This window comes from Aricia agestis, chromosome 21 (assembly GCF_905147365.1).
Source record: "Aricia agestis chromosome 21, ilAriAges1.1, whole genome shotgun sequence".
Lineage (NCBI taxonomy): Eukaryota > Metazoa > Arthropoda > Insecta > Lepidoptera > Lycaenidae > Aricia > Aricia agestis.
Window position 1 is genome coordinate 1,675,322 of NC_056426.1, and position 26,812 is coordinate 1,702,133.

General features: G+C 37.8%; 1 protein-coding gene across 1 annotated transcript in view; it reads right to left on the bottom strand.

The window, feature by feature from the left end:
• Positions 1-470: 470 nt before the first annotated feature.
• LOC121737545 overlaps positions 471-26,812 on the bottom strand; it is a 31,538-nt gene continuing 5,196 nt past the window's right edge. Inside the window, exons 2-3 of the mRNA XM_042129199.1 lie at positions 11,338-11,465; positions 471-849 (exon numbers count right to left, since the gene is read on the bottom strand). Coding sequence (XP_041985133.1) covers positions 679-849; positions 11,338-11,465 — 299 coding nt within the window. The 3' untranslated portion in view covers positions 471-678. The remainder of the gene's footprint in view (positions 850-11,337; positions 11,466-26,812) is intronic.

Sequence of the window (26,812 nt, forward strand, 5' to 3'; positions counted from 1 at the left end):
AAATTCAGCCTTCGGATTTTCCTTGACATTGCAAATATACTAACTTGTATCAAAATTACCAAACCGAAATATGTAAATAAAAGTTTGTATTATGATTCATGTTTTCAGCTTTGACAGATAATAATTATTAACCTGGTAAATTAAGAAGAACTATTATAGCGTAACAAATGTATGCGATTAGTGATATTTTAATTTGGCCGCATTATCTAGTATTATACTACTATGGAAGAAAGTGACACATTGCAGCATGTCGTATTAATCTTGTACATTGCAATTTCGTCGCCTTATAACAAGAATGAACGAATTGATAGTTGTTCACTCGTTGTTCACTTAACATTGCATTTACTAATCCGCTGTTAAATTTTTACTGTGGGACATAAGTATTTTAACAGTCTGTTTAATTTTCCAAGGCCCGTTAAGTAATGCCTTGTTAGGATTTAACAAACAGAGGTTGGTGAAATTGGGTCTTAAGCTGCTAAACTAGGTTTGATAAAATTTGCCACAAAAATACTTTTGAGCCTTGACAAAGGACAGTGTTGTTCTATCCCACAATTATAATTATTATGTACGGTTCCCGCCCAATCACCAATTTCTTCGTTACTGAAATGTCAGATAGTACTACTACATGAACTATCCAACACTTACTTGTCAAATTTGTCCTACAACCTGTCTTCTACTCTAAGCCTTCTTCTGTCCAGCGTAAGCCAGCTCTGAGGCATACGACCTTCTGTCCCAACCGCCGCTGCCACCGCCGGATGACCAACCGTGGCTCTCGTGGCCACCTCCTCCGCTGTTCTTCTGTGCTATGATCTTCTTGAGCGCGATGATGCCTGCTAGAAGGAGCGCGATCTGGAAAGAAGATAGAGGTTGATTAGTACCAGTTATCTTCACTGTTATTGTGAATAGATAGGTTAAGTTCTTTGTTTGCATTTGCAGTAGGCTTCTGCTACTGCATTCGTTTTGGTATTTTTTATTCACAGATAAATAGACTATGAGAAAAATTGTATATACGTTTGTTGCAATAAAATGTGCATTTACAGGTTTTTATTTTTGCGTAGTAAAGATGTACTTTACCAACACAAGTGATTGTCATGACACAAATAATAAAAGATAGGTCTAGTAAGAGGACCCTTAGATACACCTTTTAAACTGGTCATAATATTATAATTTAATGGCTAAATTCTTTAAAAAATCATTAGTAATTTAACGTATTATGATGAAGAAAATATTTGAATATCAAATGTTTAAAGTCTAGACTAAATCTAATTACAAAATCTAGAATAATCTGGTATGTTTAGTACGATGTGAAGCTTCAGACAAAATCATTAGTATTCATAACAAGTGCCAGACTTGTCCTAGGACTGTCTGTATTAATTTTGCTACGAAAATTACAAACAATATAGCTATAGTCGCTATAAATAAATATAATAGTATGCAGGAATATAATTATTGTTGTATGTAAAAATGACTGCATGAAGCCATACGATAACTAGATGAGGTAGGCATATAATAGTATTATGCACGGTAAGCGGATAAGGTGTACTATGAGTAATATTATATGTGTAAAGTATATAAACTGCCAGGTTGTAACTGCAAACGAGCAAACGAATTGCCTGATTGCAACCATCTACACCACCTGCAATACTAGAAAATTCGCGAGCGTAGTACGCCGTACGGCCTTCTAAAATCGTTAAAGAATGTATCAAATAATATCTATTTACTTAATTCAAATTTCAGACAAAGACGTCAGCAATCGTTACATTATTAATTTATTAAAATATATTTACCTACGATTAGAATTTTAAATTAACGATTTAATTATTCTATTGTTGGGTAACAGACAAAATATATTGGAGTGACACATACGAATGAAATGAGCGGAAGGAACACAAAATAAAATTTAAATATACGGCCATTTTGATTATAATCATGTTTATTTTTAAATAACACACAATTGTTGGCTAAGCACGCGAACTTATGAAGTGATATAATCTAAGTTATTTACATTTATTTGACATGAAATACTTTAATTGGTTTTACGTGACATTACAACATAACCAATCTTTTGATGTTGGTTTAAAACGCAAACGTTGATCATGAACGATTATAAGGAGTGAGCCCATCGAGACGGGCCGTGCCGGGGCTCAACGTGCCGGGGCTCATCGCAATAATCCGCCTCCATACAATTTGTATGGAAGCGAATGCGCGTATCGCACACTGTGTCGGGGCGCAGCGGATTTCCGCTTGCACGGCCCGTCTCAATGGGCTCACTCCTTAAATGCCACTTTTCCCTTATTATTTTGCCTGTCAGACATGAATTGAATCGCATCTAAATATGCTCAGCCATAATCGAAGTGCAAAGCAAAACCTCAAATAAAAAAACATTTTAGTTTTTTATATGGGAGCCTCACTTAAATTTAATTTTTTAATAGATATTAAATTGCACATGTAGATCTGAGGATTTCGTAAAATTTCCAAGTGCTTATCTGTTGCCATTATCGGCATAGAGCGAAAAAGGCCAAAAAAACACGTTTGTTGTGTGGGAATATAAATTTTATTTTATTTTTAGTATTTGTTGTTATAGCGGCAACGGATATACAAAATCTGTGAACATTTCCGAAGACTAGCTATAGCGGTTCTTGAGATACAGCCTGGAGACAGACAGACAGACACACAGACGGACGGACAGACAGACAGACAGACGGATAGACGACGAAGCCTCCGTTTTTACCCTTTGGGTACGAAACCCTAAAAACTAGATCAAAAATAGGTCTTCCCGTTTGGATGTTACGATGCCACAGACAGATACACACACTGACAGACAGATAGAGAGCTGATATACATAGAGACAGACAAAGGTATAACATCACTCCTTTTTTGGGGGGTAAGTGTCTAAACCCACCATGCCGAAGTTCCGCAGCGGAAATTCGGCATGTAATCATGCAGTCAGAAATGGCAAACGCAAATAATACAACGCGACGGAATTTCGGCATGGTGTGTCATCACTCATCGGTAATTTAAAATACATTGCAGGCGGAATCATGCCGAACTTCCGCCGCGGAACTTCGGCATGGTGTGTTTTGACACTAAAAATAAAAAAATATACCTCTAGAATCTGCAATATTACTCAGTATTCAAATGCGATGTCACGTCAAAGTCGGTCTAAGCGAATCTCGAACGGCGTGGTGACACAGGCCGCACGAGATTTACTTTGATCGCCGATGACAGTTGAGTTGAGTTGAGTCGCGTTGAGTTGAGTTGAGTTGAGTTGAGTTGCGTTGAGTTACGAGTTCAGTAGTCCAGCGAGCGCCACGTTAGCGGGGCTACTGAGCGATTGTACTGTGATACCAGGGTACGGAATTTTGCTTACCACATTATGTTGAATTTGGTAGCATTTTTGTTATTATTATTTTAGTTCTCTAGTTTTAAAAACTTGTTGGGTTTGTATAATGTGGTTAATTTATCATAGACTATCATCAAATATTTAGATGATAGTAGTATATTATTTGTGCATTTGAACGTAAAAACGTAAGTTTTTAATAATTCTACTTAAATTATAGGTGTAACAGAGATTATAGAGAAAATATTATTTAAAAAATCTTACGATAAAAAATTGTATTTGTTATACATAATTATGATTTTCAGGAACGTCATATCGCTTTTAGGATATAAGACTACAAAAAATGGTTACTTATTACTTATTAGGTATGTTTAATTTCTATTTTTTGCTTAGAGTAATGATTCATTATGATTTAAATATAATATACATTTTGTGTTTAAAAATTTAAAAATGACAATTGAACAACAGAATTACCCCAAAAATGTGGAAAATTTGCCTACAGCAACCCTATGTTTATCACTAAACGTGGAGAATGCAGCGTGTTCGCTGATTCTTAACAAATACCGCGGAGATTCCAAATTCCACCCTACGGTCGTTAAGATAAGATTCCTTCTACATCCACAGGAATTTCAGGCATATTTTGTAAGTACGCAACATTTTTAATTAGAGCTTTATGAATGGCTAAAACGGAATTGAAAATACTTTTTGACTTTGCAACATCCAAAATGAAACTATAATACGTACAATTATTGTAAATGAAAAAGTGTTTATCGGTCTGTTATTACATTTAAGCTGAAATGAAATTGGGTATGTAGGTTTTTTTTATGAAATAAGGGAGCAAACGGGTCACCTGATGGAAAGCAACTTCCGTCGCCCATGGACACTCGCAGCATCAGAAGAGCTGCAGGTGCGTTGCCGGCCTTTTAAGAGGGTATAGGGTAATAGGGGAGGGTAGGGATGGGAAGGGAAGGGAATAGTGGACAGTAGGGAAGGGAACAGGGTAGGGGATTGGGCCTCCGGTAAACTCACTCACTCGGCGAAACACAGCGCAAGCTCTGTTTCACGCCGGTTTTCTGTGAGAACGTGGTATTTCTCCGGTTGAGCCGGCCCATTCGTGCCGAAGCATGGCTCTCCCATGTATATTTACGGGAAGTCTAGTAAATTAAAATGGTTTTTAGTTTCATTCCCAATCCCCTATCCTTTTCCCTTCCCTACCCTCCCCCATTACCCTATTCCCTCTTAAAAGGCCAGCAATGCACCTGCAGCCGGCGTGAAAAAGCACTTGCGCTATGTTTCGCCGAGTGACGGAGTTTACCGGAGGCCCAATCCCCTACCCTATTCCCTTCCCTACCCTTCCCTACCCTCCCCTATTACCCTATTCTCTCTTAAAAGGCCGGCAATGCACCCGCAGCTCTTCTGATGCTGCGAGTGTACATGGGCGACGGAAGTTGCTTTCCATCAGGTGAACCGCTTGCTCGTTTGCCCCCTTATTACATAAAAAAAAATCCCTTAAGTCAAGTAAGTTAATAATAACAGCTCACGCTAAACAATTACCCGCCCTTCAGAGTTCAGAGAACACCCACACACCGCCATGGTGGCGTCTGCTCTATATGAATAGTAATCGGTGTTAATACCCCTATTATATTACACGAGCTTTTGCCCGCGGCTTCGCTCGCGTTAAGAAGTATTATTATATACAAACTTTCATCCCCTATTTTAACCCTTTGGGGTTGGAATTTATCAAAATCCTTCCTTAGCGGATGTCTTCGTCATAACATCTACCTGCATGCAAAATTTCAGCCCAATCCGTCCAGTGGTTTGGGCTGTGCGTTGATAGATCACCATGTCAGTCAGTCACCTTTGACTTTTATATAATATATAGATATAGATAGTCTCATAGCCATAAAAGTCAATAAGCAAGTAATATCACAGAATAGATAATAAATAGTACAAGGTAATATTAATTTCGTTATATTATGAAGACTAGAGAGTTACATGCGGCTCCTCTTGAATATTATGAAAATCTGCGGAAATAATACATTTTCCCGCGAAAATGTGATCTGTGATCGTCTTTTTGTGGACCAAATATCATAAAAATCAGTCTAGCAGTTCGTGAGAATTTTTCCCCGTTTTTTCCATTTTCCACTAATTCTTCGCTCCTATTGGATGCAGTGTAATATTTTAGTATAGCCTTTAACCTTTCTCAATAAATCGACTATTGAAAAGAAGAAGAAATCTATAATTCGTATCACTTATTCCTGAGAATATCGCGTTTTTTCAACTTTATAATATTATTATAGTGTCTATAATTATAATAGTGTATATAATAATATTTTAACCCTAACGAAAAAAATCTTGACTTGTGTGCCTTTTTGTCTGTCTGTCTATGTGTCTTTCTAGAAGAAAAAAAAAACAAATGGTTAATTTAATAAGCGACTCAGTCTGTCAATAAAGTGAAGAAATTAAAAAGTTGCAACATCGTCAACAAACATCCTGAATTAATGAGCAAACCGATCATCTAATAGTAATCAATAGCCACTGGCCACTGCATATGGACAGTCCAATTTAAATGTATTTTTAGTCCTTAAGTTCCTAGAAAACGTTTTTGTCGATTGTTTTCTCTGATCTATAGATCCGGTTGGCCCATTCGTGCCAAATGATAGATGATCCAGGAAACATTGATCATTTCTCACGTGCCAGTGACATTCATATCGATTATTTACCCATCATTGTAATGGTGGAAAGCGGTCTGCCATCAGGTGTTTTGTGCGCTCATTCGTACGAGGTAATTATTTTCGTATATGGGTTATGATTATTGCTAAGATGTTTTGTAGATCTATGTAGATTAATGTTGAGTTTCTCGATTCTTGATAAATTTTCTTTCGTATTATAGTGAAAAATATATTCTTTCATAGAGCACAAAAAAGTAATCACGCTAAGGTATTACTCGATACTCGATAGTTTTACTCCAAATCGAGTAAAAATTATCATGTGAACCGCAAAACTCACAGCTCGAAGGCTCGCATCGAGCCGGCTCGATGGAATTAAATAAATCTAATTTCCTTCGAACTTACTCGACGCGGGCCGTCGAGCTTGTCAAGCGTGTGAGTTTTGCGGTCCACACGATAATTTTAAGAGAAATGCTGAATATGTGGATGAAAGCCCAAGCCGTGGGTTTTACTCTCGTCTACGATCGAGTAAAACCGTATGTGAGTACTTAGCACTAATTTTACTAAATTTAAAGAGGAAAAATTTGTTAGTTTGTTTGCATTGAATAGGCCGTGAAACTACAGGGCCGATTTTGACGAAATTCATCTTAAATATAAAGTAGACCACGGCGAAAGACCTGGAATACTTTATATCGCGGAAAAATGTACGATTACCAAGAGATGCTGTTTACACGTGGGCTGAGCGGCACGCTAATTCTAGTAGGACATACTCGTAAAATTGAAACAAAATAAAATATTACAGTAAATTAAAATCGTGACTCTGGTTTTTGCATTGTCTCTAGAAAGAAGGGTTTGCAAAAATGTTATAATGGTTTTTATTACCTAGCTGCATCAAGATGGATTATAACTTATATATTTTGATGTGTTTTTGGGCTTTGCATGATTTAGAACGTAATGCTTTGCATGATTTAGAATGAAGCTGGTAAATGTTATAATAATACTCCCCACACCGGTTTCGGTGACGGTGGCCGGTTTCATTGAAACCAGGCCAGGTACGCAGGAGTAATTTTATAGTGCCCAAGTGTGTGCGCAGTACACAAGAGCACTCTCTATTCCTTTTACTCTCATAACCCAGTGGGACGGAAGACCGACACGACTGGCGAGAGATCAGGCGCAGGACCGACTTTTTACATGCCCATCCGACGCATGGATCATCTTACTTGTCAGACAATCAGGTGATCAGCCTGCATTGTCCTAACCAGACTTGGAAATAACATGTTTCCAACGCGGGATTCGAAGCCACGACCTCCGGAGTCGAGAGCGACGCTCTAACCACTAGACCACGGAGGCGTTAATGGTAAATGTTGACAGATCACCGGTCGGGAACTAATCCCGCGTAAGAAACTTGCACGGGGCCACTTTTTGCTTCTTTTTACCAAAAAAGTGGAAAATCATTAAAATCTTTAATAATCTTCTAAGTTTTCTCATCAACTTATTTCAGGTTAGAAGCGGCTGCAGCATTAGGAGTTTAGGCTACGTTAATATCAATTAGTCATTCAGTTAATTTATTACAAGAATATTATTAATTTTGTTAACGCTACCTGAGCTGTAAACCACATCCGCTACGCGGTAGCTTCTTCTTATTAGCGCCGCCTATAATATTATTAATTTATTTACAGATTGTTTATAATCAAGAGCCTCCGTGGCCTAATGGGTAGACCTTTGGTTCGCACCCTTAGAGGATGCAGGTTCGAACCTGGGTGGGGAGGCGTGTACCTATGAGACATTTTCTGATCTCAAGTACATCGGACGCTCGTACGGTGAAGAAAAACATCGTGAGGAAACCCGCACATAGGCCCATGTCTAGGTCCCAGACGTATTGACTAGTTCTTTCCTCTGGACTAGGCCGACTATGATGCGAGAATGCCGTATGCGCTTGGGCAACCATACGGACATTTAAAAATCTTGTCCCAGGTACGATTACAGGCAGTATTTGAGGAGTGGTTACTTCGCTCTGAAAAATACTGTATAAATCATCCATAACGGATGTAAAGGCCTAGTTTGTTTTGTTTATAACCATAAACTTTGTAGATATGCCTAATTTATTTACAGATTGTTTATAATCATAAACTTTGTAGATGCCCCTTCTACAGCTTTTAGAATCTAGACAGACACATTTTCATTCCTTCGAGCTATGATGTCTTTACAAGAAGGAAAAATGTGGAAAAAACTACGGGCTCTTATAGTGTGTAACAAAAATAAGTGATAATTCTTTAGGGTGTGTACGTGTTCCTTGTAGAGATTTCACTGTGAAAGTAGCAGCGCTGAAAGACGAAAAAATTTTTTCACTTTTGTATGGGCAAGGGCCCGAGCGTCACGAGTTTCCCCATACAAAATTAAAAAAAAAATTTGGTCTTTCAACACTGCTACTTTCACAGTGAACTCTCTACCAAGGAACACATACACACCCTAAAGTATTGTCACTTATTTTTGTTACACCCTCTATATTATTAAAACTTGGCAACTATTATGAAGAATTTTGTGTTATATATTTTACTACCTGTCCCGGCAAATGTTGTTTTGCCATATAAAGTATATTTCGCCCATATTACACTTGCGTGCAAAAAAAATAGATCCACCCCGCGCATTTCTGTTGAAGTCGCTTTAACTTAAAAAATATTGTAATTTATTATTTCCTTTTACTAATAATGTGAGTTAAGTGTTATTCTATTACATATTACTCTATAACATTTTCTAAAACCAACATGCTTAACTACAAACGACACAAATCACTAAGCACCCCCATCACTCAGTTTTTTAATCGTTAATTGAACGGTTTTGTTCTGTGGGAAAAATGGGTCAAATCTATTTATTTCTGTTTTGTCTTGATTTTATTGATTTATTGTACACGAGCTTTTGTCCACGGCTTCGCTCGCGTTAAGAAGTGTATTTATTATATACAAACTTTCATCCCCTATTTGAACCCCTTGGGGTTGGAATTTATCAAAATCCTTTCTTAGCGGATGCCTACGTCATAACATCAGTGGTTTGGGCTGTGAGTTGATAGATCACTATGTCAATCAGTCAGTCAGTCACCTTTGAGTTTTGTATATATATATATATATAGATTTAACTTGACTTTGGACGTAATTTCTTTGTAGCAAAATGGACATTACTCCAAATAAAGCCTCTCAAGTAGGGGCTTTGCTGTGAGCTGAATTTAGCCAACGAGTTGTGGCTAGACTTCTTGAGTTATTACCGTTTGAATCATAAGGAGAGAGGTGGGTCGATTTTTTTGCCATATTATGAAGTATTTCACCCATTGCCCATATTATTTTATTGAAGTGACTAAATAAGTACTTATGTCACCATGGCAACATCCATCGCTATCCCGTGACCCGTCGCACAAACATAGCCTGCAGTAGCCGATTCTCAGACCTACTGAATCTGCATATAAAATTTGGTTAAAATCAGTAAAGCCGTTTCGGAGGAGTGCGGTTACTAACATTGTGACACGAAAAATTTATCTTATAATATATAAAATTCTCGTGTCACAATGTTAGTCACCGTACTCCTCGGAAACGGCTTACTGATTTTAAATTTTTGTTTAAGTTCACTGTCGGAGTTTGAAGCTATTACATAGCTTTTATCGCGGGCTTTGTGCGCGGGGACCTAATCAAGAACATACGTAACGAAAAAACCTAACACAACTCTAACCAGCAAAGCGGTACGGTGTTAATTTCAGCACTGTGCTTGCGTGCGTGCGACTAACCGTATGCGAATTATAATTACATAAGTTGATATATAAGTATTTTTGTTTCTTTGCCATACATTGTTGACACAACTGCTATGGTTGACTAAGATACTGAAAAGCCCTGTATTCTCTTTGATTAGTGATAAGTGCAGGTGATTATTGCAGGTTATTTGTAATCAGGAGAAAGTACGTCCGAATAGCGACTGATTAGTGCAAGTCCTTTAGTTTCTCTTAATCACTAATCACCTGCACTAATCGTCTGCACTCGCACTAATCTCAGTGAATACAGGCCCTAAACTACACACTTAAAACTCCTCCCGTATTATGCTCAACAATTAGTAGGCCTATATTTTTTTCTATTTCTACTGACCTTATAAACGGTAATTAACTAGTTCTGTCATTCCCACAACACAATACTTCCCATAGTCGGAGAAACTACACAACACACACACAATTAGAGGAAAAGTGGGTCTGTGAACCCCTCTTAATTAAACGACTGCGAATTGAGATGGGTAGATGCGTATAAATATTTTTTTTTATTTCTGAGTATATTTTAAGAAAATGCTTTCATAATGTTGATACGAGTAGTACCTGGATGACCGAGCTTTGCTCGGTATAGCAAACACTCGTTGACTTCGTGTTACTTAATAACGCCATCTGCTGGTCGTTAAAATAATTAGTTGCTCACAAAATGGTATTATTATTCGCCAATAGATGTCAGGAAGAGTCATATTTTTCAGTTTATCGATTAATTAATATAAAACACGAATAAGAAGACATTTTCTGAAAATGATTCCTAGCTAGCAAATCAATCATTGGAGCAGATTCCGAGATTCCAATTATATATATAGATATATATAAGACTACGGTGCCTACCATCGGTTCAGTTAAAAGTGTTTTAGTTTTTTTTTATATAAAATAAGGGTGCAAACGAGCAATCACAATTACTGTCGCCCATGGACACTCGAAACATCGGAAGAGCTGCAGGTGCGTTATCGGCCTTTTAAGAGGGAATACACTCTCTTCATGACTGGACATTTACTGGTCGCATTGGTCCGGAAATACTGCTGGTGACAGTTCGTTCCAGGTTTTTACAGTGCGTGGCAAAAAGTTACGCGAGAAACGCACGGTGGAAGACTGCCATCTCATCAAGGTGATGAGGATGGTATATTTTTTGCGTGGGGCGATAGCGAATTGTTGCAGGAGGTATGATTTCGAACAATTCCCCAGAGCACTCCCCGTGATACAGTTATTGGTGTAATATAAAATCTAATTTAAGAACAATGCAAGATTTTTTAATGTCAAGTCCGAGAAATGTTTTATTTTGAAGGACAAAAACAATTGTGCAGTCGTAATATTAAATACTAGCTGCTGACCGCGACGTCGTCTGCGTAAAGGCTCTGTAGACTGCTGCAGCACCAAGAGAAGATGATCGTGTTATTGTGTAGCTCATGTTATGTTTTTATTGAAAAATGTTACTTAACTTTTTAATAGGGATTAAAAAGTTAAGTAACATTTTTTTGTTATTTAAATGTGGTCATCAGTGTTTATTTCATCATCAACTTTATTTTTACCTTGGACACGATGAGCGCTTTCCCCGCCAGCACGAACAGCCCAGCTATCGCCAGCGGTATCATGGCCGCCATCTTCATCGCTCCACCCATCATCATCATCGACATCATCTTCTTCATCTTGCCTCGACCTGGAACGTGATGAAAAAGGGGTGAGAATTATGAAAACAAGGGTGAGAATTATGAAAAATGCTCGGCCAAAAGCCAAGTGCGAGTCGGACTCGCGCACGAAGAGTTCCGTACTGTTATAGAGCAAACATAGACCAAAAATTGTGTTTTTGTATGGGAGCCCCCTTTATTTTTTTATTTTATTTTAATATTATTCTTAAATATTGAAGTAGACATTATAATTAAGGCCTTTGTGAAAATAGTAAGTGCCATTATTGATATCGAGCAAAAAAGGCCAAAAAAATAACATTTGTTGTATGGGAGCCTCCTTTAAATATTAATTTTATTTTGTTTTTAGTATGTGTTGTTATAGCGGCAATAGATATACACAATCTGTGAACATTTCAGAACTCTAGCTATAGCGGTTCTTGAGATACAGCCTGGAGACAGGCAGACAAACAGACAGACATCGAAGTCTCATGAATAGGGTCCCGTTTTCACCCTTTGGGTACGGAACCCTAAAAACCAGAGAGGCAGCGTGATAAAATTGGGACTTAAGCTACTAATAGTCCTGCTAAAGATGTCATCTGGTCAATACACCTTAAGCTGGTCAAGTGATATAAAAACAATCTATTACTCGATGCATGCATCGAGTAATAGAGCTTTCAACACTTAGCCCACTTGTAAGATGTCATTAGTAGCATTATACTGCAGAGAAATTGATACAGCAGTTATTTAGTCGGGTTATAGCAGGTCAGTGTTACTACTGCAGAAGAAACATGGCGGTAATACACACTTTTGCATATACATTATACAATATTAGTGCCAGTGTCCATGGGCGACGGAAGTTGCTTTCCATCAGGTGACCCGTTTGCTCGTTTGCCCCCTTATTTCATAAAAAAAGCAGTTTATTAATGGTTAGTTTATTATGCAAAAAAAGCTTCTAGTAGGCTTTTACTCATGTAATCATGTAAAATATAGATCGTACATTTAATTTTTTGCATTATTTTGTACCGCATGTAGTAGTTTAAAAAATGTAAGGAATCATTATTTTTGCTCCATTTAATATTAGGCACAACTTTAAAATTTTGTGGTCAAGTTAGATAAAGGCGTGTACACAGTAAATATTCTTTTTCTTGTTTTAAAATAAAAGTAAATATTCAAGGCTTACTGATTTTATTATTTTGATGATTTATTGTACTCATAATTGGGACAAAATTCTATTCAATTGTTTAAATGTGAAATTGGAACGTATTTAATTATTGTGAATCACATAATAATATTATGTTAGTTTCCTAACCCACAATTTTTTGTTGTGACACTTTGAATGCAGCCTTGTTCTAAATCATCTATAGAACATAACTGCATTCATAACTCAATTCGTAATTTTTTGTGGGTTAGTACACGAATGGTTAACAGCGTCCAATCATATTTGACACTGAAACCGGTTGCTTTATTTAACCATTATTAACTTTTAAAAACTGTTACAGTTAATAAAGAAGTCGGCTTTAAAAAACATTCAATTTTTGTGGATACTATATTATGTAAAAATCTTAAGTACAATTATTATGACGTAACAAAAGTTCTTCGAGACTCAAATTACAAGTACTAACATATTGTATAATAATTTCAGACAAAGTCACACGTGAACACGCCTTTATATCAAAACAAAATCGTCGAAATAAACTATGATTAAAACCAGAGAAACCGCAACTCTATGGTCCATAGTAAATCTATGGTCTGTAAAATTACTGGCCATTATCCATTCGTCTTCGAAGACCACGGCAAAGATTACTGTAAGTCAGCGTTTTTCAAACTTTTTTGGAGGCGGATCCATTTTGAAAAGTGTCGTCATTTTTTAGGACTCCCAAAAAATTATGTTATGGCCGGTTTACGTTACCAGTTACCACGATCCAGTGACCCAATACAGTGCATTCCAGTGCTTGTTTACTGTATTTCAGTATCACTGGATTGAAATAATGTAAACCCTCGTTGCCATACACAACGGTTACATGTTTAGTTTCGCATCAGTTCAGTCCATCAATCTGAAACTGACACCAGAATGATGGCTGAAAAGTACATAAATAAAGAAATGAACAGTCCGTTAGTCAACGGGTTACATGATCGTTCTCCCGTCATTCTAACCAAACTGATGACTGCACTGATGCCAGATTGACCATGTAACTTGTCTCCATCTAGCACAGGGGTTCCCAAACATAATATTCTGTCTAGCGCCCACTTTGAGAACAAAATATTATGTTTTACAATCATCCAGATGAAATAAATCACCGCAGAAGCCTCTACACAATGCACCAATTTTTTTCTGGGTCCCACACCCTTTAGTCCTTCAGCGCCCACAAGGTGACGTTATCGCCCACTTCGGGAAAGACTGAGTTTAGGTTTCATAATCTGATGACATTTATTATTGCTCGCGGAGCCCCTACAAGGCCTTTGAGTAGCCCAAGGGTTCCACACAGCACACTTTGAGAATCGCTGCTATAAGTAATGCACTACCATCAGAGAAATTGCTTCATAGCCAGACGGACCTGCGTAATTTGGTCAGGTCAAGTGTAGCCTACAAAATATATACTAACATAGCTAGCAAACCATACAGAAGAGACCCACAACGAAATTAATCAGAAGAAGTAAGAAAAGTATATTTATAAGCAATTGCATAGCATTTATCGCGGGCTTTGCGAGCGGCGATTGAATCAAGAAATTATGTAAGAAAGAAAAAACAAACACCCCCCCCCCCCCCCCCCCCCACACACACTCGGCACTGCACGTTGTTACTGTGCTTGCGACCCCCACACATTCCCAGTTCCCACCGCTGTATCTCCTGTGTCGCCAGGAGCGACAGCGGTATCCAACCACCCAGCCTGAGGGATATGCTAAAGCTGTGTGGGACCCGCAACGAACTTAATCAAGAAGAAGACAATAATAGCTCCCACACCGGTTTCGGTGTAGGTGGCCGGTTTCATTGAAACCAGACCAGCTACGCAGGAGTAATTTTATAGTGCCCAAGTGTGTGCGCAGTACACAAGAGCACTCTCTATTCCTTTTACTCTCATAACCCAGTGGGACGGAAGACCGACACGACCGGCGAGAGATCAGGCACAGGATCGACTGTACATGCCTATCCGACGCATGGATCATCTTACTTGTCAGACAATCAGGTGATCAGCCTGCATTCTCCTAACCAAACTTGGAAATAGCATGTTTCCAACGCGGGAATCGAACCCACGACCTCCGAGTCAAGAGCCGCGCTCTATACCACTAGACCACGGGGGCGTTCCAGAAGAAGACAGGAGGAGTAGGAACTATTCAATTTTTCCTCCCCATAAAAAGTAAGAAAAGAAACAAAAAAAATACAGAACATATTTCTACTATGTGACCTACTGATCATGAACTACACGTGAGATTTCAATCAGTGCATTTCCCACGCTCATACAAACACATTCATCATCATCAGATAAAGCTGAAACAATCACTGTAGAGTGGATAAGGTACTTTCATAATTTAAATTTTGGCTATTTTTAATGCTTTTATAAGAACAAAGATAAAACCTGACTTAAGTACGAGTATAATAATTTTCACATCTTTTGGGCTGGATATATGCGTTCGTCCAAACGCGCTGTTAAAGCGGGGAATTGACTACCGGGCCGCCCGCTACGGGCCGCCCGTCACGGGCAGGTCTGTCGCATGTCTGCTCGTCGATTCCTAGGTACGGGCACAGACATGCCCGTTGGCCCGTGCCCGCAGCGTGCCCGCGAGATCGCATTTTTCCCGCGCGGGCACGGGCAAGTCTGTACATGAATGATCGCGACGGGCGGCCCGTCGTCATTCGCGCCTTGGAGAGCGATTGGAGTGCACTTAAAATATTATTTTAAAACATATTATTGTAAACAATACAAACACTAAACTTAGGAATGAAGGCACAAAACAATTTTGACATTCGTTTATTCCCATTTACCGGTCGTATCCTTGTTTGTAGAAAGTTAAAAGCAAGGATTACATGAACAAAGAAATCAATGCCGATGCTGATCTATCATTTGTTACAAAGAAGATTGAGTCCATGAGTCCACAACCGAGCTGCAGCCCTCTATCTATTCGACTGACTTGCCTGTTCTGTGTGTGTTCAATAGGGGCAAGCGCCAGATTTGTGCCAGACCGGGCGGCCCGCAGGCAGCCTGTTAGTGAATTCCCCGCTTAAGCGGCTAATGCAACGCGAGATTAATAGAAATTATTGTATGTAAGTGCGACTAAGCCGCTATTTAAAAGGATACACCAGGGGCGAGAGAAATTGAAAATAGGTATTTGAAAATAGGTATTTGAAAATGTATTGCTGTCTCACCAATCTCAAGTCTCCCATCGCAGAGCGCGATAGAGACAACACGACAAAAGTTCTAATAAAAGAACAGAAAATCTTCGATTCGTTGTCCACTGATTCCTTCTCCAAAACTTAACCGATTTAATTACTTTTTTCATTAAGAATTAAAGCAAGGCTTGAGCTGTGTGCCTATGTTTTTTTTTTTGTATATTTTAGCCAGTTTTGTTTTCTGGGAGCTTGAACACAGAGGAAAATCTTGCCATTTTTTGGTTTTTGGACGTTCTTATCTTTTTTAATAATAAAATTATGAAAAAAAAAAGAAAACATAGGGACATGCTAATAGTAGCCATGGATATTCAGGAAAAAAATCATAACTCTACCGGCATTATCCGGGGAGGAAACAGGTAACAGCGTTTGTATGGAAAAATGGCGGTGTGGACTCCTCTTAAGGCCCTTCCCCTACGGAGATTGCGTAATTTACCGTATTTAGAGCCTTACAAACTCATAATTTTAAAGCTACAAAGTTATAATAAAAATACAGAACTAATCTTCAGTATATCAACATTCCTTTCCCTGTATAAAATTTTCCATTTCTGTTTATTATACTCATGATATTAGCTTCCAAAATAATACCAATTTATTCAAATTGAAGCATACTTTCAGCATCTTCCTAGTATTTACAAATTACGTTTATTTGAAACACACGACAATAGATAGATAATTTCATCAACTACAAATATTCCCCGTTTTAAATTTTTTAGATCAATTTTGAAGTAAGATAAGTTAAAAAAAAATAGGATTTTTGTGTCGAGCTCGACAACGCGTCAAATGTGTGGTCAAGGTCGTTTGCTCCGGGGATGGCCTTAAATAAATCGTTATATATAATATGTACATTTGCTAGTAATCTCGCAGTTTAGCCTAACCGCGCATTCGAGCGGTCGCATATAAATCCGGCCTTATAGTATGTCGTAAACTATTAAAGTTCAAATGGCAAATGTAATCTAACCATAGCTTAATGTAATTGGTAAAAGTTTTCATTAAAATCAGTAATTTACTGTCATATTTTATTGTCTTATAAACGCGGATTTTGATTGATTGTACGATCAGGGAAGTTGATTCCTAGGCAGATGGCGGACCTAAGTAATTTGGTCGCGTTACGTCAAACCCATCCGACCGATCGCAGCTATGAGATAATGGTGCGCTCATACGGGCAACTAAAATTGCTCAAATCGAGTCAATTCTCGTCAACTTTGACGTCACGACTACATCAAGCAATTTGCGGCAACAGGCAGCAATATTGCGCAATACAATATTGAGTGATGTGGCCATCGAATATTTGAGCGACATGACATTGAGCGATATGATATAAATTGCTCCATATTGCTCCACTAATTGTTCCAGATCGCTCCATTCGTGTCGCCGAGCAATTATTGCCGTAATTATGGCCCGTGTAAGCGCTTCTTTACATTGAATTGACATAAGCCGACCAAGTGACGTAGGTCCGTCAACTGCATAGGAATCAATTTCCTCGATGGTACACTACCTTGCCCTTAACCTCTGAACTTGAAAGCTGAAAGTATCATATCGCATGCCAACGCGAACGCAAAGTTTCATCATTATTGTGTCTCGTTAGGAGAAAACATAATTGTCATTTACAATTGTACACGCTTTCTGTGACTGCCGGAGATCTGATAGAAGTGCTGTACCGTGACATGTTGATATTAACTTTATACAGGGTGTAACAAAAGATGATAATACTTTGGTGTATGAGTCCCCTGTATAGAGTTCATTGTGATAGTAGCAGCTCTGAAAGATTACTTTTTTTTAATTATTATGACATAGATATGTTTGGATGAGAACATTTTTTTTTATGAAATAAGGAGGGCAAACGAGCAAACGGGTCACATGATGGAAAGCAACATCCATCGCCCATGGACACTCGCAGCAACAGAAGAGCTGCAGGTGCGTTGCCGGCCTTTTAAGAGCGAATAGGGTAATAGGGGAGGGTAGGGATGGGAAGGGAAGGGAATTGGGGATGATAGGGAAGGGAATTGGGCCTCCGGTAAACTCACTCACTCGGCGAAACACAGCGCAAGCGCTGTTTCACGCCGGTTTTCTGTGAGAACGTGGTATTTCTCCGGTCGAGCCGGCCCATTCGTGCCGAAGCATGGCTCTCCCACGTATTTCAAATATAGAAGTTAAAAATTACTCTTTCAGCGCTCCTACTTTAACAGTGCAAGCTCTACATACAGGACACACCCTAAAGTATTTCATTATCACTTTGTTTGGTAAAACCCGATAATACCTTCATAGCAATTTTATAGTATAACTGGATGTCCCGCGCGGCTTCGCCCGCGTAAATTAGGAATTTTACGGAAATCGAACATTTTTTCGCAACAAAATAGCTGATGTCTCTTCACGTAGTCTACTCTATAGCTGTGCCAAATAACATACAAAATTGCTTCAGTAGTTCGTGAGATAAACCCTTTCTAATAATTTACAGTTTTAACCACATTTCCTCTGTTTCTTCGGTCCTATTAGTTTTAGCGTGATAAAATAGCCTTCTTTGATAAATGAGCTATCTAACACTGAAATATTTTTTTTATCGGACCAATAGTTTCTGAGATTAGCGTGTTCAATCAAACAAACATTTTTTAAATCGCTTGACAAAATCGAATCTTGATCTAAATTATTATGAAAAGTAGATACAAAACTACCAATAATAGGGTCATAATAGGCTCATAATCATGGGATGCAATATAAGGTATAATATGGTAGTGATGATGATGATGAATGTAATTTGCATAGTAGCATATGCTTTCCGTTCTTAAAACAGTGCCGAAACTCCCAAACTTGTATGTATAAGGAATCCGGAGTTCCCTCAGCAACTTCCCAACCCAATCATGGTATACCTACCTTGGTGCAAAATCTTACTTGTTGGTAGCATATGCTTCGACTACTTCTCACGAAACCGAAGTCACCATATGTTTCCATATAAATTTTGAGGAGTTCCCACTATTACCCATGGATCCCAGCATCAGATCACCACTTTTGTGAGTATAGTACCAAATTGGGATGATACTCGTCGTACGCCAAAAGAAAAAGAAAAATCGTTGATTCATATAAAAAAACGAACATAACTCCTCCCCCATTTTGAAAGACGGTTAAAATTGTAGCCTATGTGTTATTCTGATGTATAAGCTATATTATTGTAAAGTTTCATTAAGATATATTCAGTAGTTTTTGCGTGAAACAGTAACAAACATCCATATATCCGCACTATAGATGCTGGCGGGAAAGATTCCGAATTATTCCCGTCGAATACTTCGGAAGTATTCCGAAATATTCCGAAACTTTAGGAATATTTCAACTGTCAAAAATAACGAGGAAAATTGCGCTTGGAAGTTGTAAACTATTTATCTTTAGTTGTGTATCTAAGAATATGTGATGCCGGTTACTAACATTATTAGCCAAGCGGCGAGAAACGGCTTTTTTGGCTTATTGTCATTACTAGCGATAAATAGCGGCTGGTTACTTTTCTTTGATAATACCTAATCATATAAGTTCGTTTATTTTTTATGGTTTTTATTCTGATTTACTTACAATAGGATATACATAGGATATAAGTAATAAGTAGGTAAGTAGAGATTAATCTATCCCATTCGCCATTACTAATTTATGATAAAACTAGATGACGCCCGCAACTCCGTTGCGCCAAAATTCGTTTATCGCGCCGGAACCGTACATTTTTCCGGGATAAAAACTATCCTATGTCCTTTCTCGGAACTCAAAGTATTTCCATGTCAATTTTCAGCCAAATCGGTTCAGCGGTTCGAGTGTGAAGAGGTAACAGACAGACAGGCAAACAGACGCACTTTCGCATTTATAATATTAAACCTAGAAGTAGGTATAGATAAACAATTTATATTTTACTTAAGTACGTAATGTGCCACTGAACAAATAATTCACTCAACCACCACAAACCACAAACAAACACGTATATTTCCATTGAATTATTCCGGCGAAATATTCGACGGAAACATTCGAATGCGGGGTACGAATCTTTCCGCGGGGTGAGGGAAAACTTCTCCGGTGAGCATCTCCCTTCCGCGCCTCCTGCTCCCCGGAGAAGTTTTCCCTCACCCCGCGGAAAGATTCGTACCCCGCATTCGAATGTTTCCGTCGAATATTTCGCCGTGGCAGTCGGCGCGCGCGAAGCGGTGATAGCGGCCGGCGGGCGACGCTCTATGCGCGGCGGCGATCGATGATTGATGCAATATACGATTTTTCAGCATAAATAAAAATTCATATTTTTTTTATTAAATTCATTTTGAATAATTCAAATTTAAAGAAACTTTCCCAGAAGTATTCCGGAATTATTCGGAATTTTTCAGAAGTTTTGCAACTATAATCCGCACATCCATACATCCAAACAAACTTTCGCCTTTATAATATTAGTAGGATAGGACTAGCTATCCCGGCAAACGTTTCTTTGCCATTTTTAGTATTTCGCTCGTATTATTTTATTGAAGTGACTAAAAAAGTATGTCACCATGGCAACGTCCATCGCTATCCCGTCGCACAAACATTGGTCGCGGTCAGTCTCGAGTTGTAATAATTTACAATTATTTATTCAACAAATGCACTTATCAATATAATAAGTACCCAGTAGCCGATTCTCAGACCCACTGTATATGCATATAAAATTTGGTTAAAATCAGTAAAGCCGTTTCGGAGGAGTACGCGACCTAACATTGTGACACGAGAATTTTATATACAGGCTGTAACAAAAATAAGTTATAATACTTTAGGGTATGTACGTATTCCTTGTAGAGAGTTCACTGTGAAAGCAGCAGCGCTGAAAGACCAAATTTTTTTTCATTTTTGTATGGGGAAACTCGTGACGCTCGGACTCTTGCCCATACAAAAGTAAAAAAAAATTTTGGTCTTTCAGCGCTGCTACTTCCACAGTGAACTCTCTACAAGAAACACGTACACCCCCTAAAGTATTATCACTTATTTTTGTTCAGCCTAGCCTCAGCGTCAGTTTGCAACATAACGATGAAGAACGACGATTTAGCTACGACGCGATGTGATGCATTTTTAAATGAGCCATTCAAAACTTTATTTACTACACAAGAAGATACACGTTGAATTGACAGTCTAACTCGCAGTATTGGGCTGTCTTTTCTAATTTTTCTCATTTAATAATTTTAGCGAATAAAACTCACTGCACAGAGCCCTATCATGGGACCACCATTGAAATGTAGTCTTTCCAACAAAAAAGAGTTATCGAAATCGGTTCATAAAAGTCGAAGTTATCCGCGAACATACTAAAAGTATATAAATTATATGTACGGTCGAATTAAGAGCCTACTACCAAAACGCTAGCCCCGCCTACACACCGCTATCCTCCAATCGTTAAATAATATAATGATTTCATGAATCGTGCCTCCGAGCTTTGTGTTTTGCGCTGCAGCTAATAGTGAACAATATCGCGTAGCAATGGTTACCGCATTATAGCACGAAAGTAAAGGTCGTATGTACAAAACTGTTCTTTGATGATTACTTAAAAACTAAATACAATACTAATATTTCCTTTAGCTATTATTTTATAAAGTGTATGATTGTAGTAGCGCAAGCTATTGAATGATAGTAACTCAATAAGTGTAACATATACTTGTTGAAAAGCCCAGAAAGATTAATAATTTCGAAAAATATAACTATCGAGTCAAAATAGGTAAATCGTGTTTTCCGTTAGGCAAATATCAGATAAATATACAATGATTAAATAAATCTCAATTTCATTTGAGTCAATCGTCTTCAGGGATCGTAATATTAAAGAAACACAGCAAAATTTGGCAGCCCGCTCTTAAGAAACCTCTTTCTGTTTTTAATTTAGTTAAAAATTATTCGCAACACGTTGTCAGGTTGAACAATTGTATTCTAAGTACAAAGTCATGGGAAATATTATTATCAATCCACGTAATGACTGTAGAGTCGTGAGTCCTCTCTAGAGAAAGTACGGGTTAAAGCTACGTGGTACCTGGAAGGAAAGCTTTGTCGTAAGCTATTCTCAAGCTTTAGGGCATTAGTATGAAAGGTTTAGACGTGGGAGACCCATGCTTCGGCACGAATGGGCCGGCTCGACCGGAGAAATACCACGGGCTCACAAAAAACCGGTGTGAAACCGGAGTGAGTGAGTTTACCGGAGGCCCAATCCCCTATCCTTTTCCCTTCCCTACCCTCCCCTATTCCCTTCCCTACTCTCCCCTATTACCTTATGTCCTCTTAAAAGGCCGGCAACGTACCTGCAGCAATTCTGATGCTGCGAGTGTCCATGGGCGACGGAAGTTGCTTTCTATCAGGTGTCCCGTTTGCTCGTTTGCCCCCTTATTTCATAAAAAAGGTATCATCACCATATTTATACGAAAAATTATGGGTAGGAATACGAAATTCCGTACTGACGAACGCCTAGCATGACAGTATTAAGGTATTGTTACTCGGAAAAAATAAAAGAATACATGAAATCTATATATATAATATTAATACGTGAGCCAAAAACTTTGTATCCCTTTTGACGAAAAATGTGGAAACGTAGGTGATTAAAATTTTGCACAGCTATAGTTTATATGGCGAAGGAGTGTATCGAGCTAATATTATTTTGAAATTATGCTTTTATCATACATTTTCTTTAACTAATAAAACATTACACATACTACAACACACACACTAGGAAAAATGACAGATTTTTGAGTGACAAGCCTATATTATATACGAATTTATTATATATATATATATATATATATATATATATATATATATATATATATATATATATATATATATATATATATATATATATATATATATATATATATATATATATATATATATATATATATATATATATATATATATATATATATATATATACTCTTTTTATTTATGGTTGGAGTCTGTTGACAACAAGGTGACAAATTGAAAATGGATTATAGTTTTTTTTATTGAATCTTGCGCTCGCTAAACGGTAATTCTGCATTACATGCATTATGTACGTGCTGTAATGCACGAATTATCGTGTATTGCAGTGAATGATGCGAATTACATGCAAACTACGTGCTGTACAACGTGCTGTACATTGAATGACAACTTCTTTAATTTTTCAGCACGACATGAGTTACGTGCTGTAATTCACGCATGATCGTTTATTGTAGTGAATGACGCGAATGACATGCAAACTACGTGCTGTACATTGATTTACAAGTGGTTTAATTTTTCGTCATGCAATAATGCAGCGGATCGCGCGATCGGCATGTCATCGGCATGCCCATGGGACAACTCAGTTCCAGGGTGGTGCTCCCGAACACTTAAAAAAATTATGCGTTTCTTTGAACAGGGCATACAAACTGTTAATGTGCGCAAAATTAATAAATCAAATAATATATTTTGCCATAATATAATATTTTATTGCTAATAAATAACTTTTGGACGAATATAGGCTGTTATGATGATGATGATGATGAAATAACTTTTTCAATTTAATTTAAGTATTTACAAGAACGTATCGTGATCTCCGTGGTCCAGTGGTTTAGCGTGGTCGTGGTTTTGATTCTCGCGTTGGAAACAATATTTTATTTCCAAGATTGGTTAGGACAATGCAGGCTGATCACCTAATCGTCTGACAAGTAATGATCCATGCGTCGGATGGGCATGTAAAAAGTCGGCCTTGCGCCTGATCTTTCGCCAGTCGTGTCGTTCTTTCGGCCCACTGGGCTAGGAGAGTAAAAGGAATAGAGAGTATACCTACTCTTGTGTACTGTGCACACATTTGAGCACTATAAAATTACTCCTGTGGGATGGTCTCAATGAAACCGGCCACCGTCACCGAAACCGGTGTGGGAAACCGGAAATATTTGTACAATAATTTATTCAAGGTGCAATGAATAAGATTATCATCATAAAAAACTTGAGAGGTGTCAAGGGACACCCAGATGGAACGAAGGTCCAGTTTACATATTATACTAGTTACTTTAACAACTATAGCAAAAATGCTAAATAGTTGTAAGCCGTGCGGTAGGGTTGTTGAGGAAGTGATTATGAGGAAGAGGAGGAGGAAGAGGAATTGTCACGCGCAAATTTAGAGGATGCGGATGAGGAAGAGGATATTTTTTGAGGAAGAGGAAGCGGATGAGGAAGCGGATGAGGAATGGGATAATAGGAAATTATAAATACTAGTGGATCCAAACCAAAAGCCTTTGTCCAGTCTGTACATAAATAGGTACATACATTACACAAAAAAATAATTAAAAGGGCATTTTCCAGTGGACCAAACTATGAATCTAAACCATTCTCAAAACACACACAATAAAGAATCATCAAAATCGGTCCAGCAGTTAAGGAGGAGCTCAGTAACATACACAACACACGCACGCAAAAATAATCGGCCAAGTGCGAGTCGTACTCGTGCACGAAGGGTTCCGTACCGTTATAGAGAAAAAATAGGCCAAAAATTGTGTTTTTTGTATGGAATTAATTTTTTATTTTATTTTCATATTATTATTAAACATTAAAGTACACATACAATTAAGGACTTTGTGAAAATGTCAAGTGCGTACCTGTTGCCATTATTGATTACGAGCAAAACAGGCCAAAAAAATCAAGTTTGTTGTATGGGAACCCCCCTTAAATATTAATTTAATTTTGTTTTTAGTATTTATTGTTATAGCCGCAACAAAAATACACCATCTGTGAAAATTTCAGAAAATTTCAGACAGACAGACAGACAGACAGACGGACAGACATTGAATTCTCAATAATTGGGTCCCGTTTTTACCCTTTGGGTACGGAACCCTAAAAAGATGAGTGAATGATACAATTCTCGCGCTCTAGCGTGTGCGTTGCCATGATTAGATACGCGACGAACATGCGCAGTGAAATTCCTCATAAATTCCTCTTAAATTTTGAGGAAGCGATAGCGGAAGAGGATTTTTTTATTTTTATTTATGAGGATGCGGTAACGGTTGAGGAACCCAAAATATTGCGGAACTTCCTCATTATGAGGAAGCGGAAGAGGAATCCTCAGCAACCCTATACTGTGCGGTAGTGCTTGTTTCTCTCCCCCTCTCTGGCATTGAACAGTGCGGTGAAGCGACGTCTATTTTTGAGTGTAGGGGAACTGCACGCAAAACGGACCATGCAGGCAAAACGGAACGGTCAAATTACTTGAAACCTACTAGGGCCATCTATTTGTTAGGTAACGATACTAATTACTCGGGCCCTTCCCGTTCTCGGTCATTGCCGGCGAAACTGTCATACGGAGCAGCGGATTTTTATTGCGGTTAAATATTTTTTTCACATTTTGATGTAAAAAACACAATTTGTGACCAGTCCGCACTTTTGTTGTAATTAATATTTTCTATTTAATGATATGACACAGTGTTCTGCATGATTTTAACTTTAATATAGTATGTAAAGAATGAAAGGGGTAAAACGGTTAACTTCAAAATGTGACATTTATTCATGAGAACCTAAAAACAAAAAAGACGGGTGCAGTGCATGATTTGTCTCCTCTAGGCACATTGTAGTTTAGTCGTACACAACATTTATTTGTAAAAGGTATTCCCCAAATGACATATGCATTGGGACCATTTTGCCCTTTACCGTGGTCCATTTTACCTTCACACGCAGGCAAAATGGCCTGTGTGATTAATAGGAATTGTAGTGATTAATAATAAAGATATTCTATAAAAAAATTAATAGTAAAGCTATATTTGTTGATGTAAGACGAGTTTTGCCTTAAATATACAATTTTGCCTTCAGTTCCCCTATACAGGTTTTTATTACTTACATAAGAAATAATACCTATCTAAGCCCGGGGTCCTTTGACACCTCTCAAGTTTTTTTTTGTTTATTTAATATTTTCCGTTATTATGGTGTGTGAAATATTTTAGTGAAATTATACATTTATTCGAGCTAATTTTTTATTTTTATTTTTGGCAGTTTAGAGTTTAGACTGAAATGTTTCTTAAAATGTTTAACCTAAACTTGGTACTACTAATATATATTCTGTGCCTAAACATAAATTTAAAAAATATATACTTATCGGATATAATAGGTATGTGTTTTTTTTTCTTCTGTTCTGAATTTCGAAATTTAATAATAGAATAGAGAAGGAGATAATTTTCCGAGCTCCACGCGGTAACTTGTTTTCGCATTTCTTTTATTTCATTTTATTAGTTTATTAATTTACGTTTTAGTTTTATTGTTCAATATAGTGTTTTAATATGTAACTTCTTTCAATACATATCTGTATCTATCTAATATCACAGCTAATATATAAAAATAAGTCGGGGTTTCCTTCCTGACGCTATAACTCTAGAACGCACGAACCGATTTCCACGATTTTGCATTCGTTGGAAAGGTCTCGGGCTCCGTGAGGTTTATAAAACAAAAAAAAAATCAGAAAAACCTCAAGAGAAAAGCAGGAAAAACTGGGTAAACAGGCAAAACAACATTTGCCGGGACAGCTAGTACTTATTATAAAACAAAGTCGCTTTTTTTCCCTCATGTCCCTTTGTTCCCTTTAATCTTTAAAACTACGCAACGGATTTTGATGATTTTCTCAGTGTTAGATAGCCCATTTATCGAGGAAGGCTATATTTTATCACGCTAAGACTAATAGGAGCGAAGAAATAGATGAAAATGTGGAAAATTATTTGAAAGGGCTAACTTGAACGCGCTAATCTCAGGAACTACTGGTCCGATTTGAAAAATTATTTCAATGTTAGATAGTCCATTTATTGAGGAAGTCTATAAGCTATATTTTATCACGCTAAGACTAATAGAAGAATGCGGAAAAAACGGAGGAAATAATTTGAAAGGGCTTATCTCGCGAACTACTGCGGCAATTTTTATGTTATTTGGCACAGATAAGAAGTAGCCCACGTGAAGGATCATAGGCTATCGATTATAATCAGTTTTTTAGTGGCTATATATTTTATACCTACCCGTGCGACGCCGGGGCGGGTCGCTAGTTTT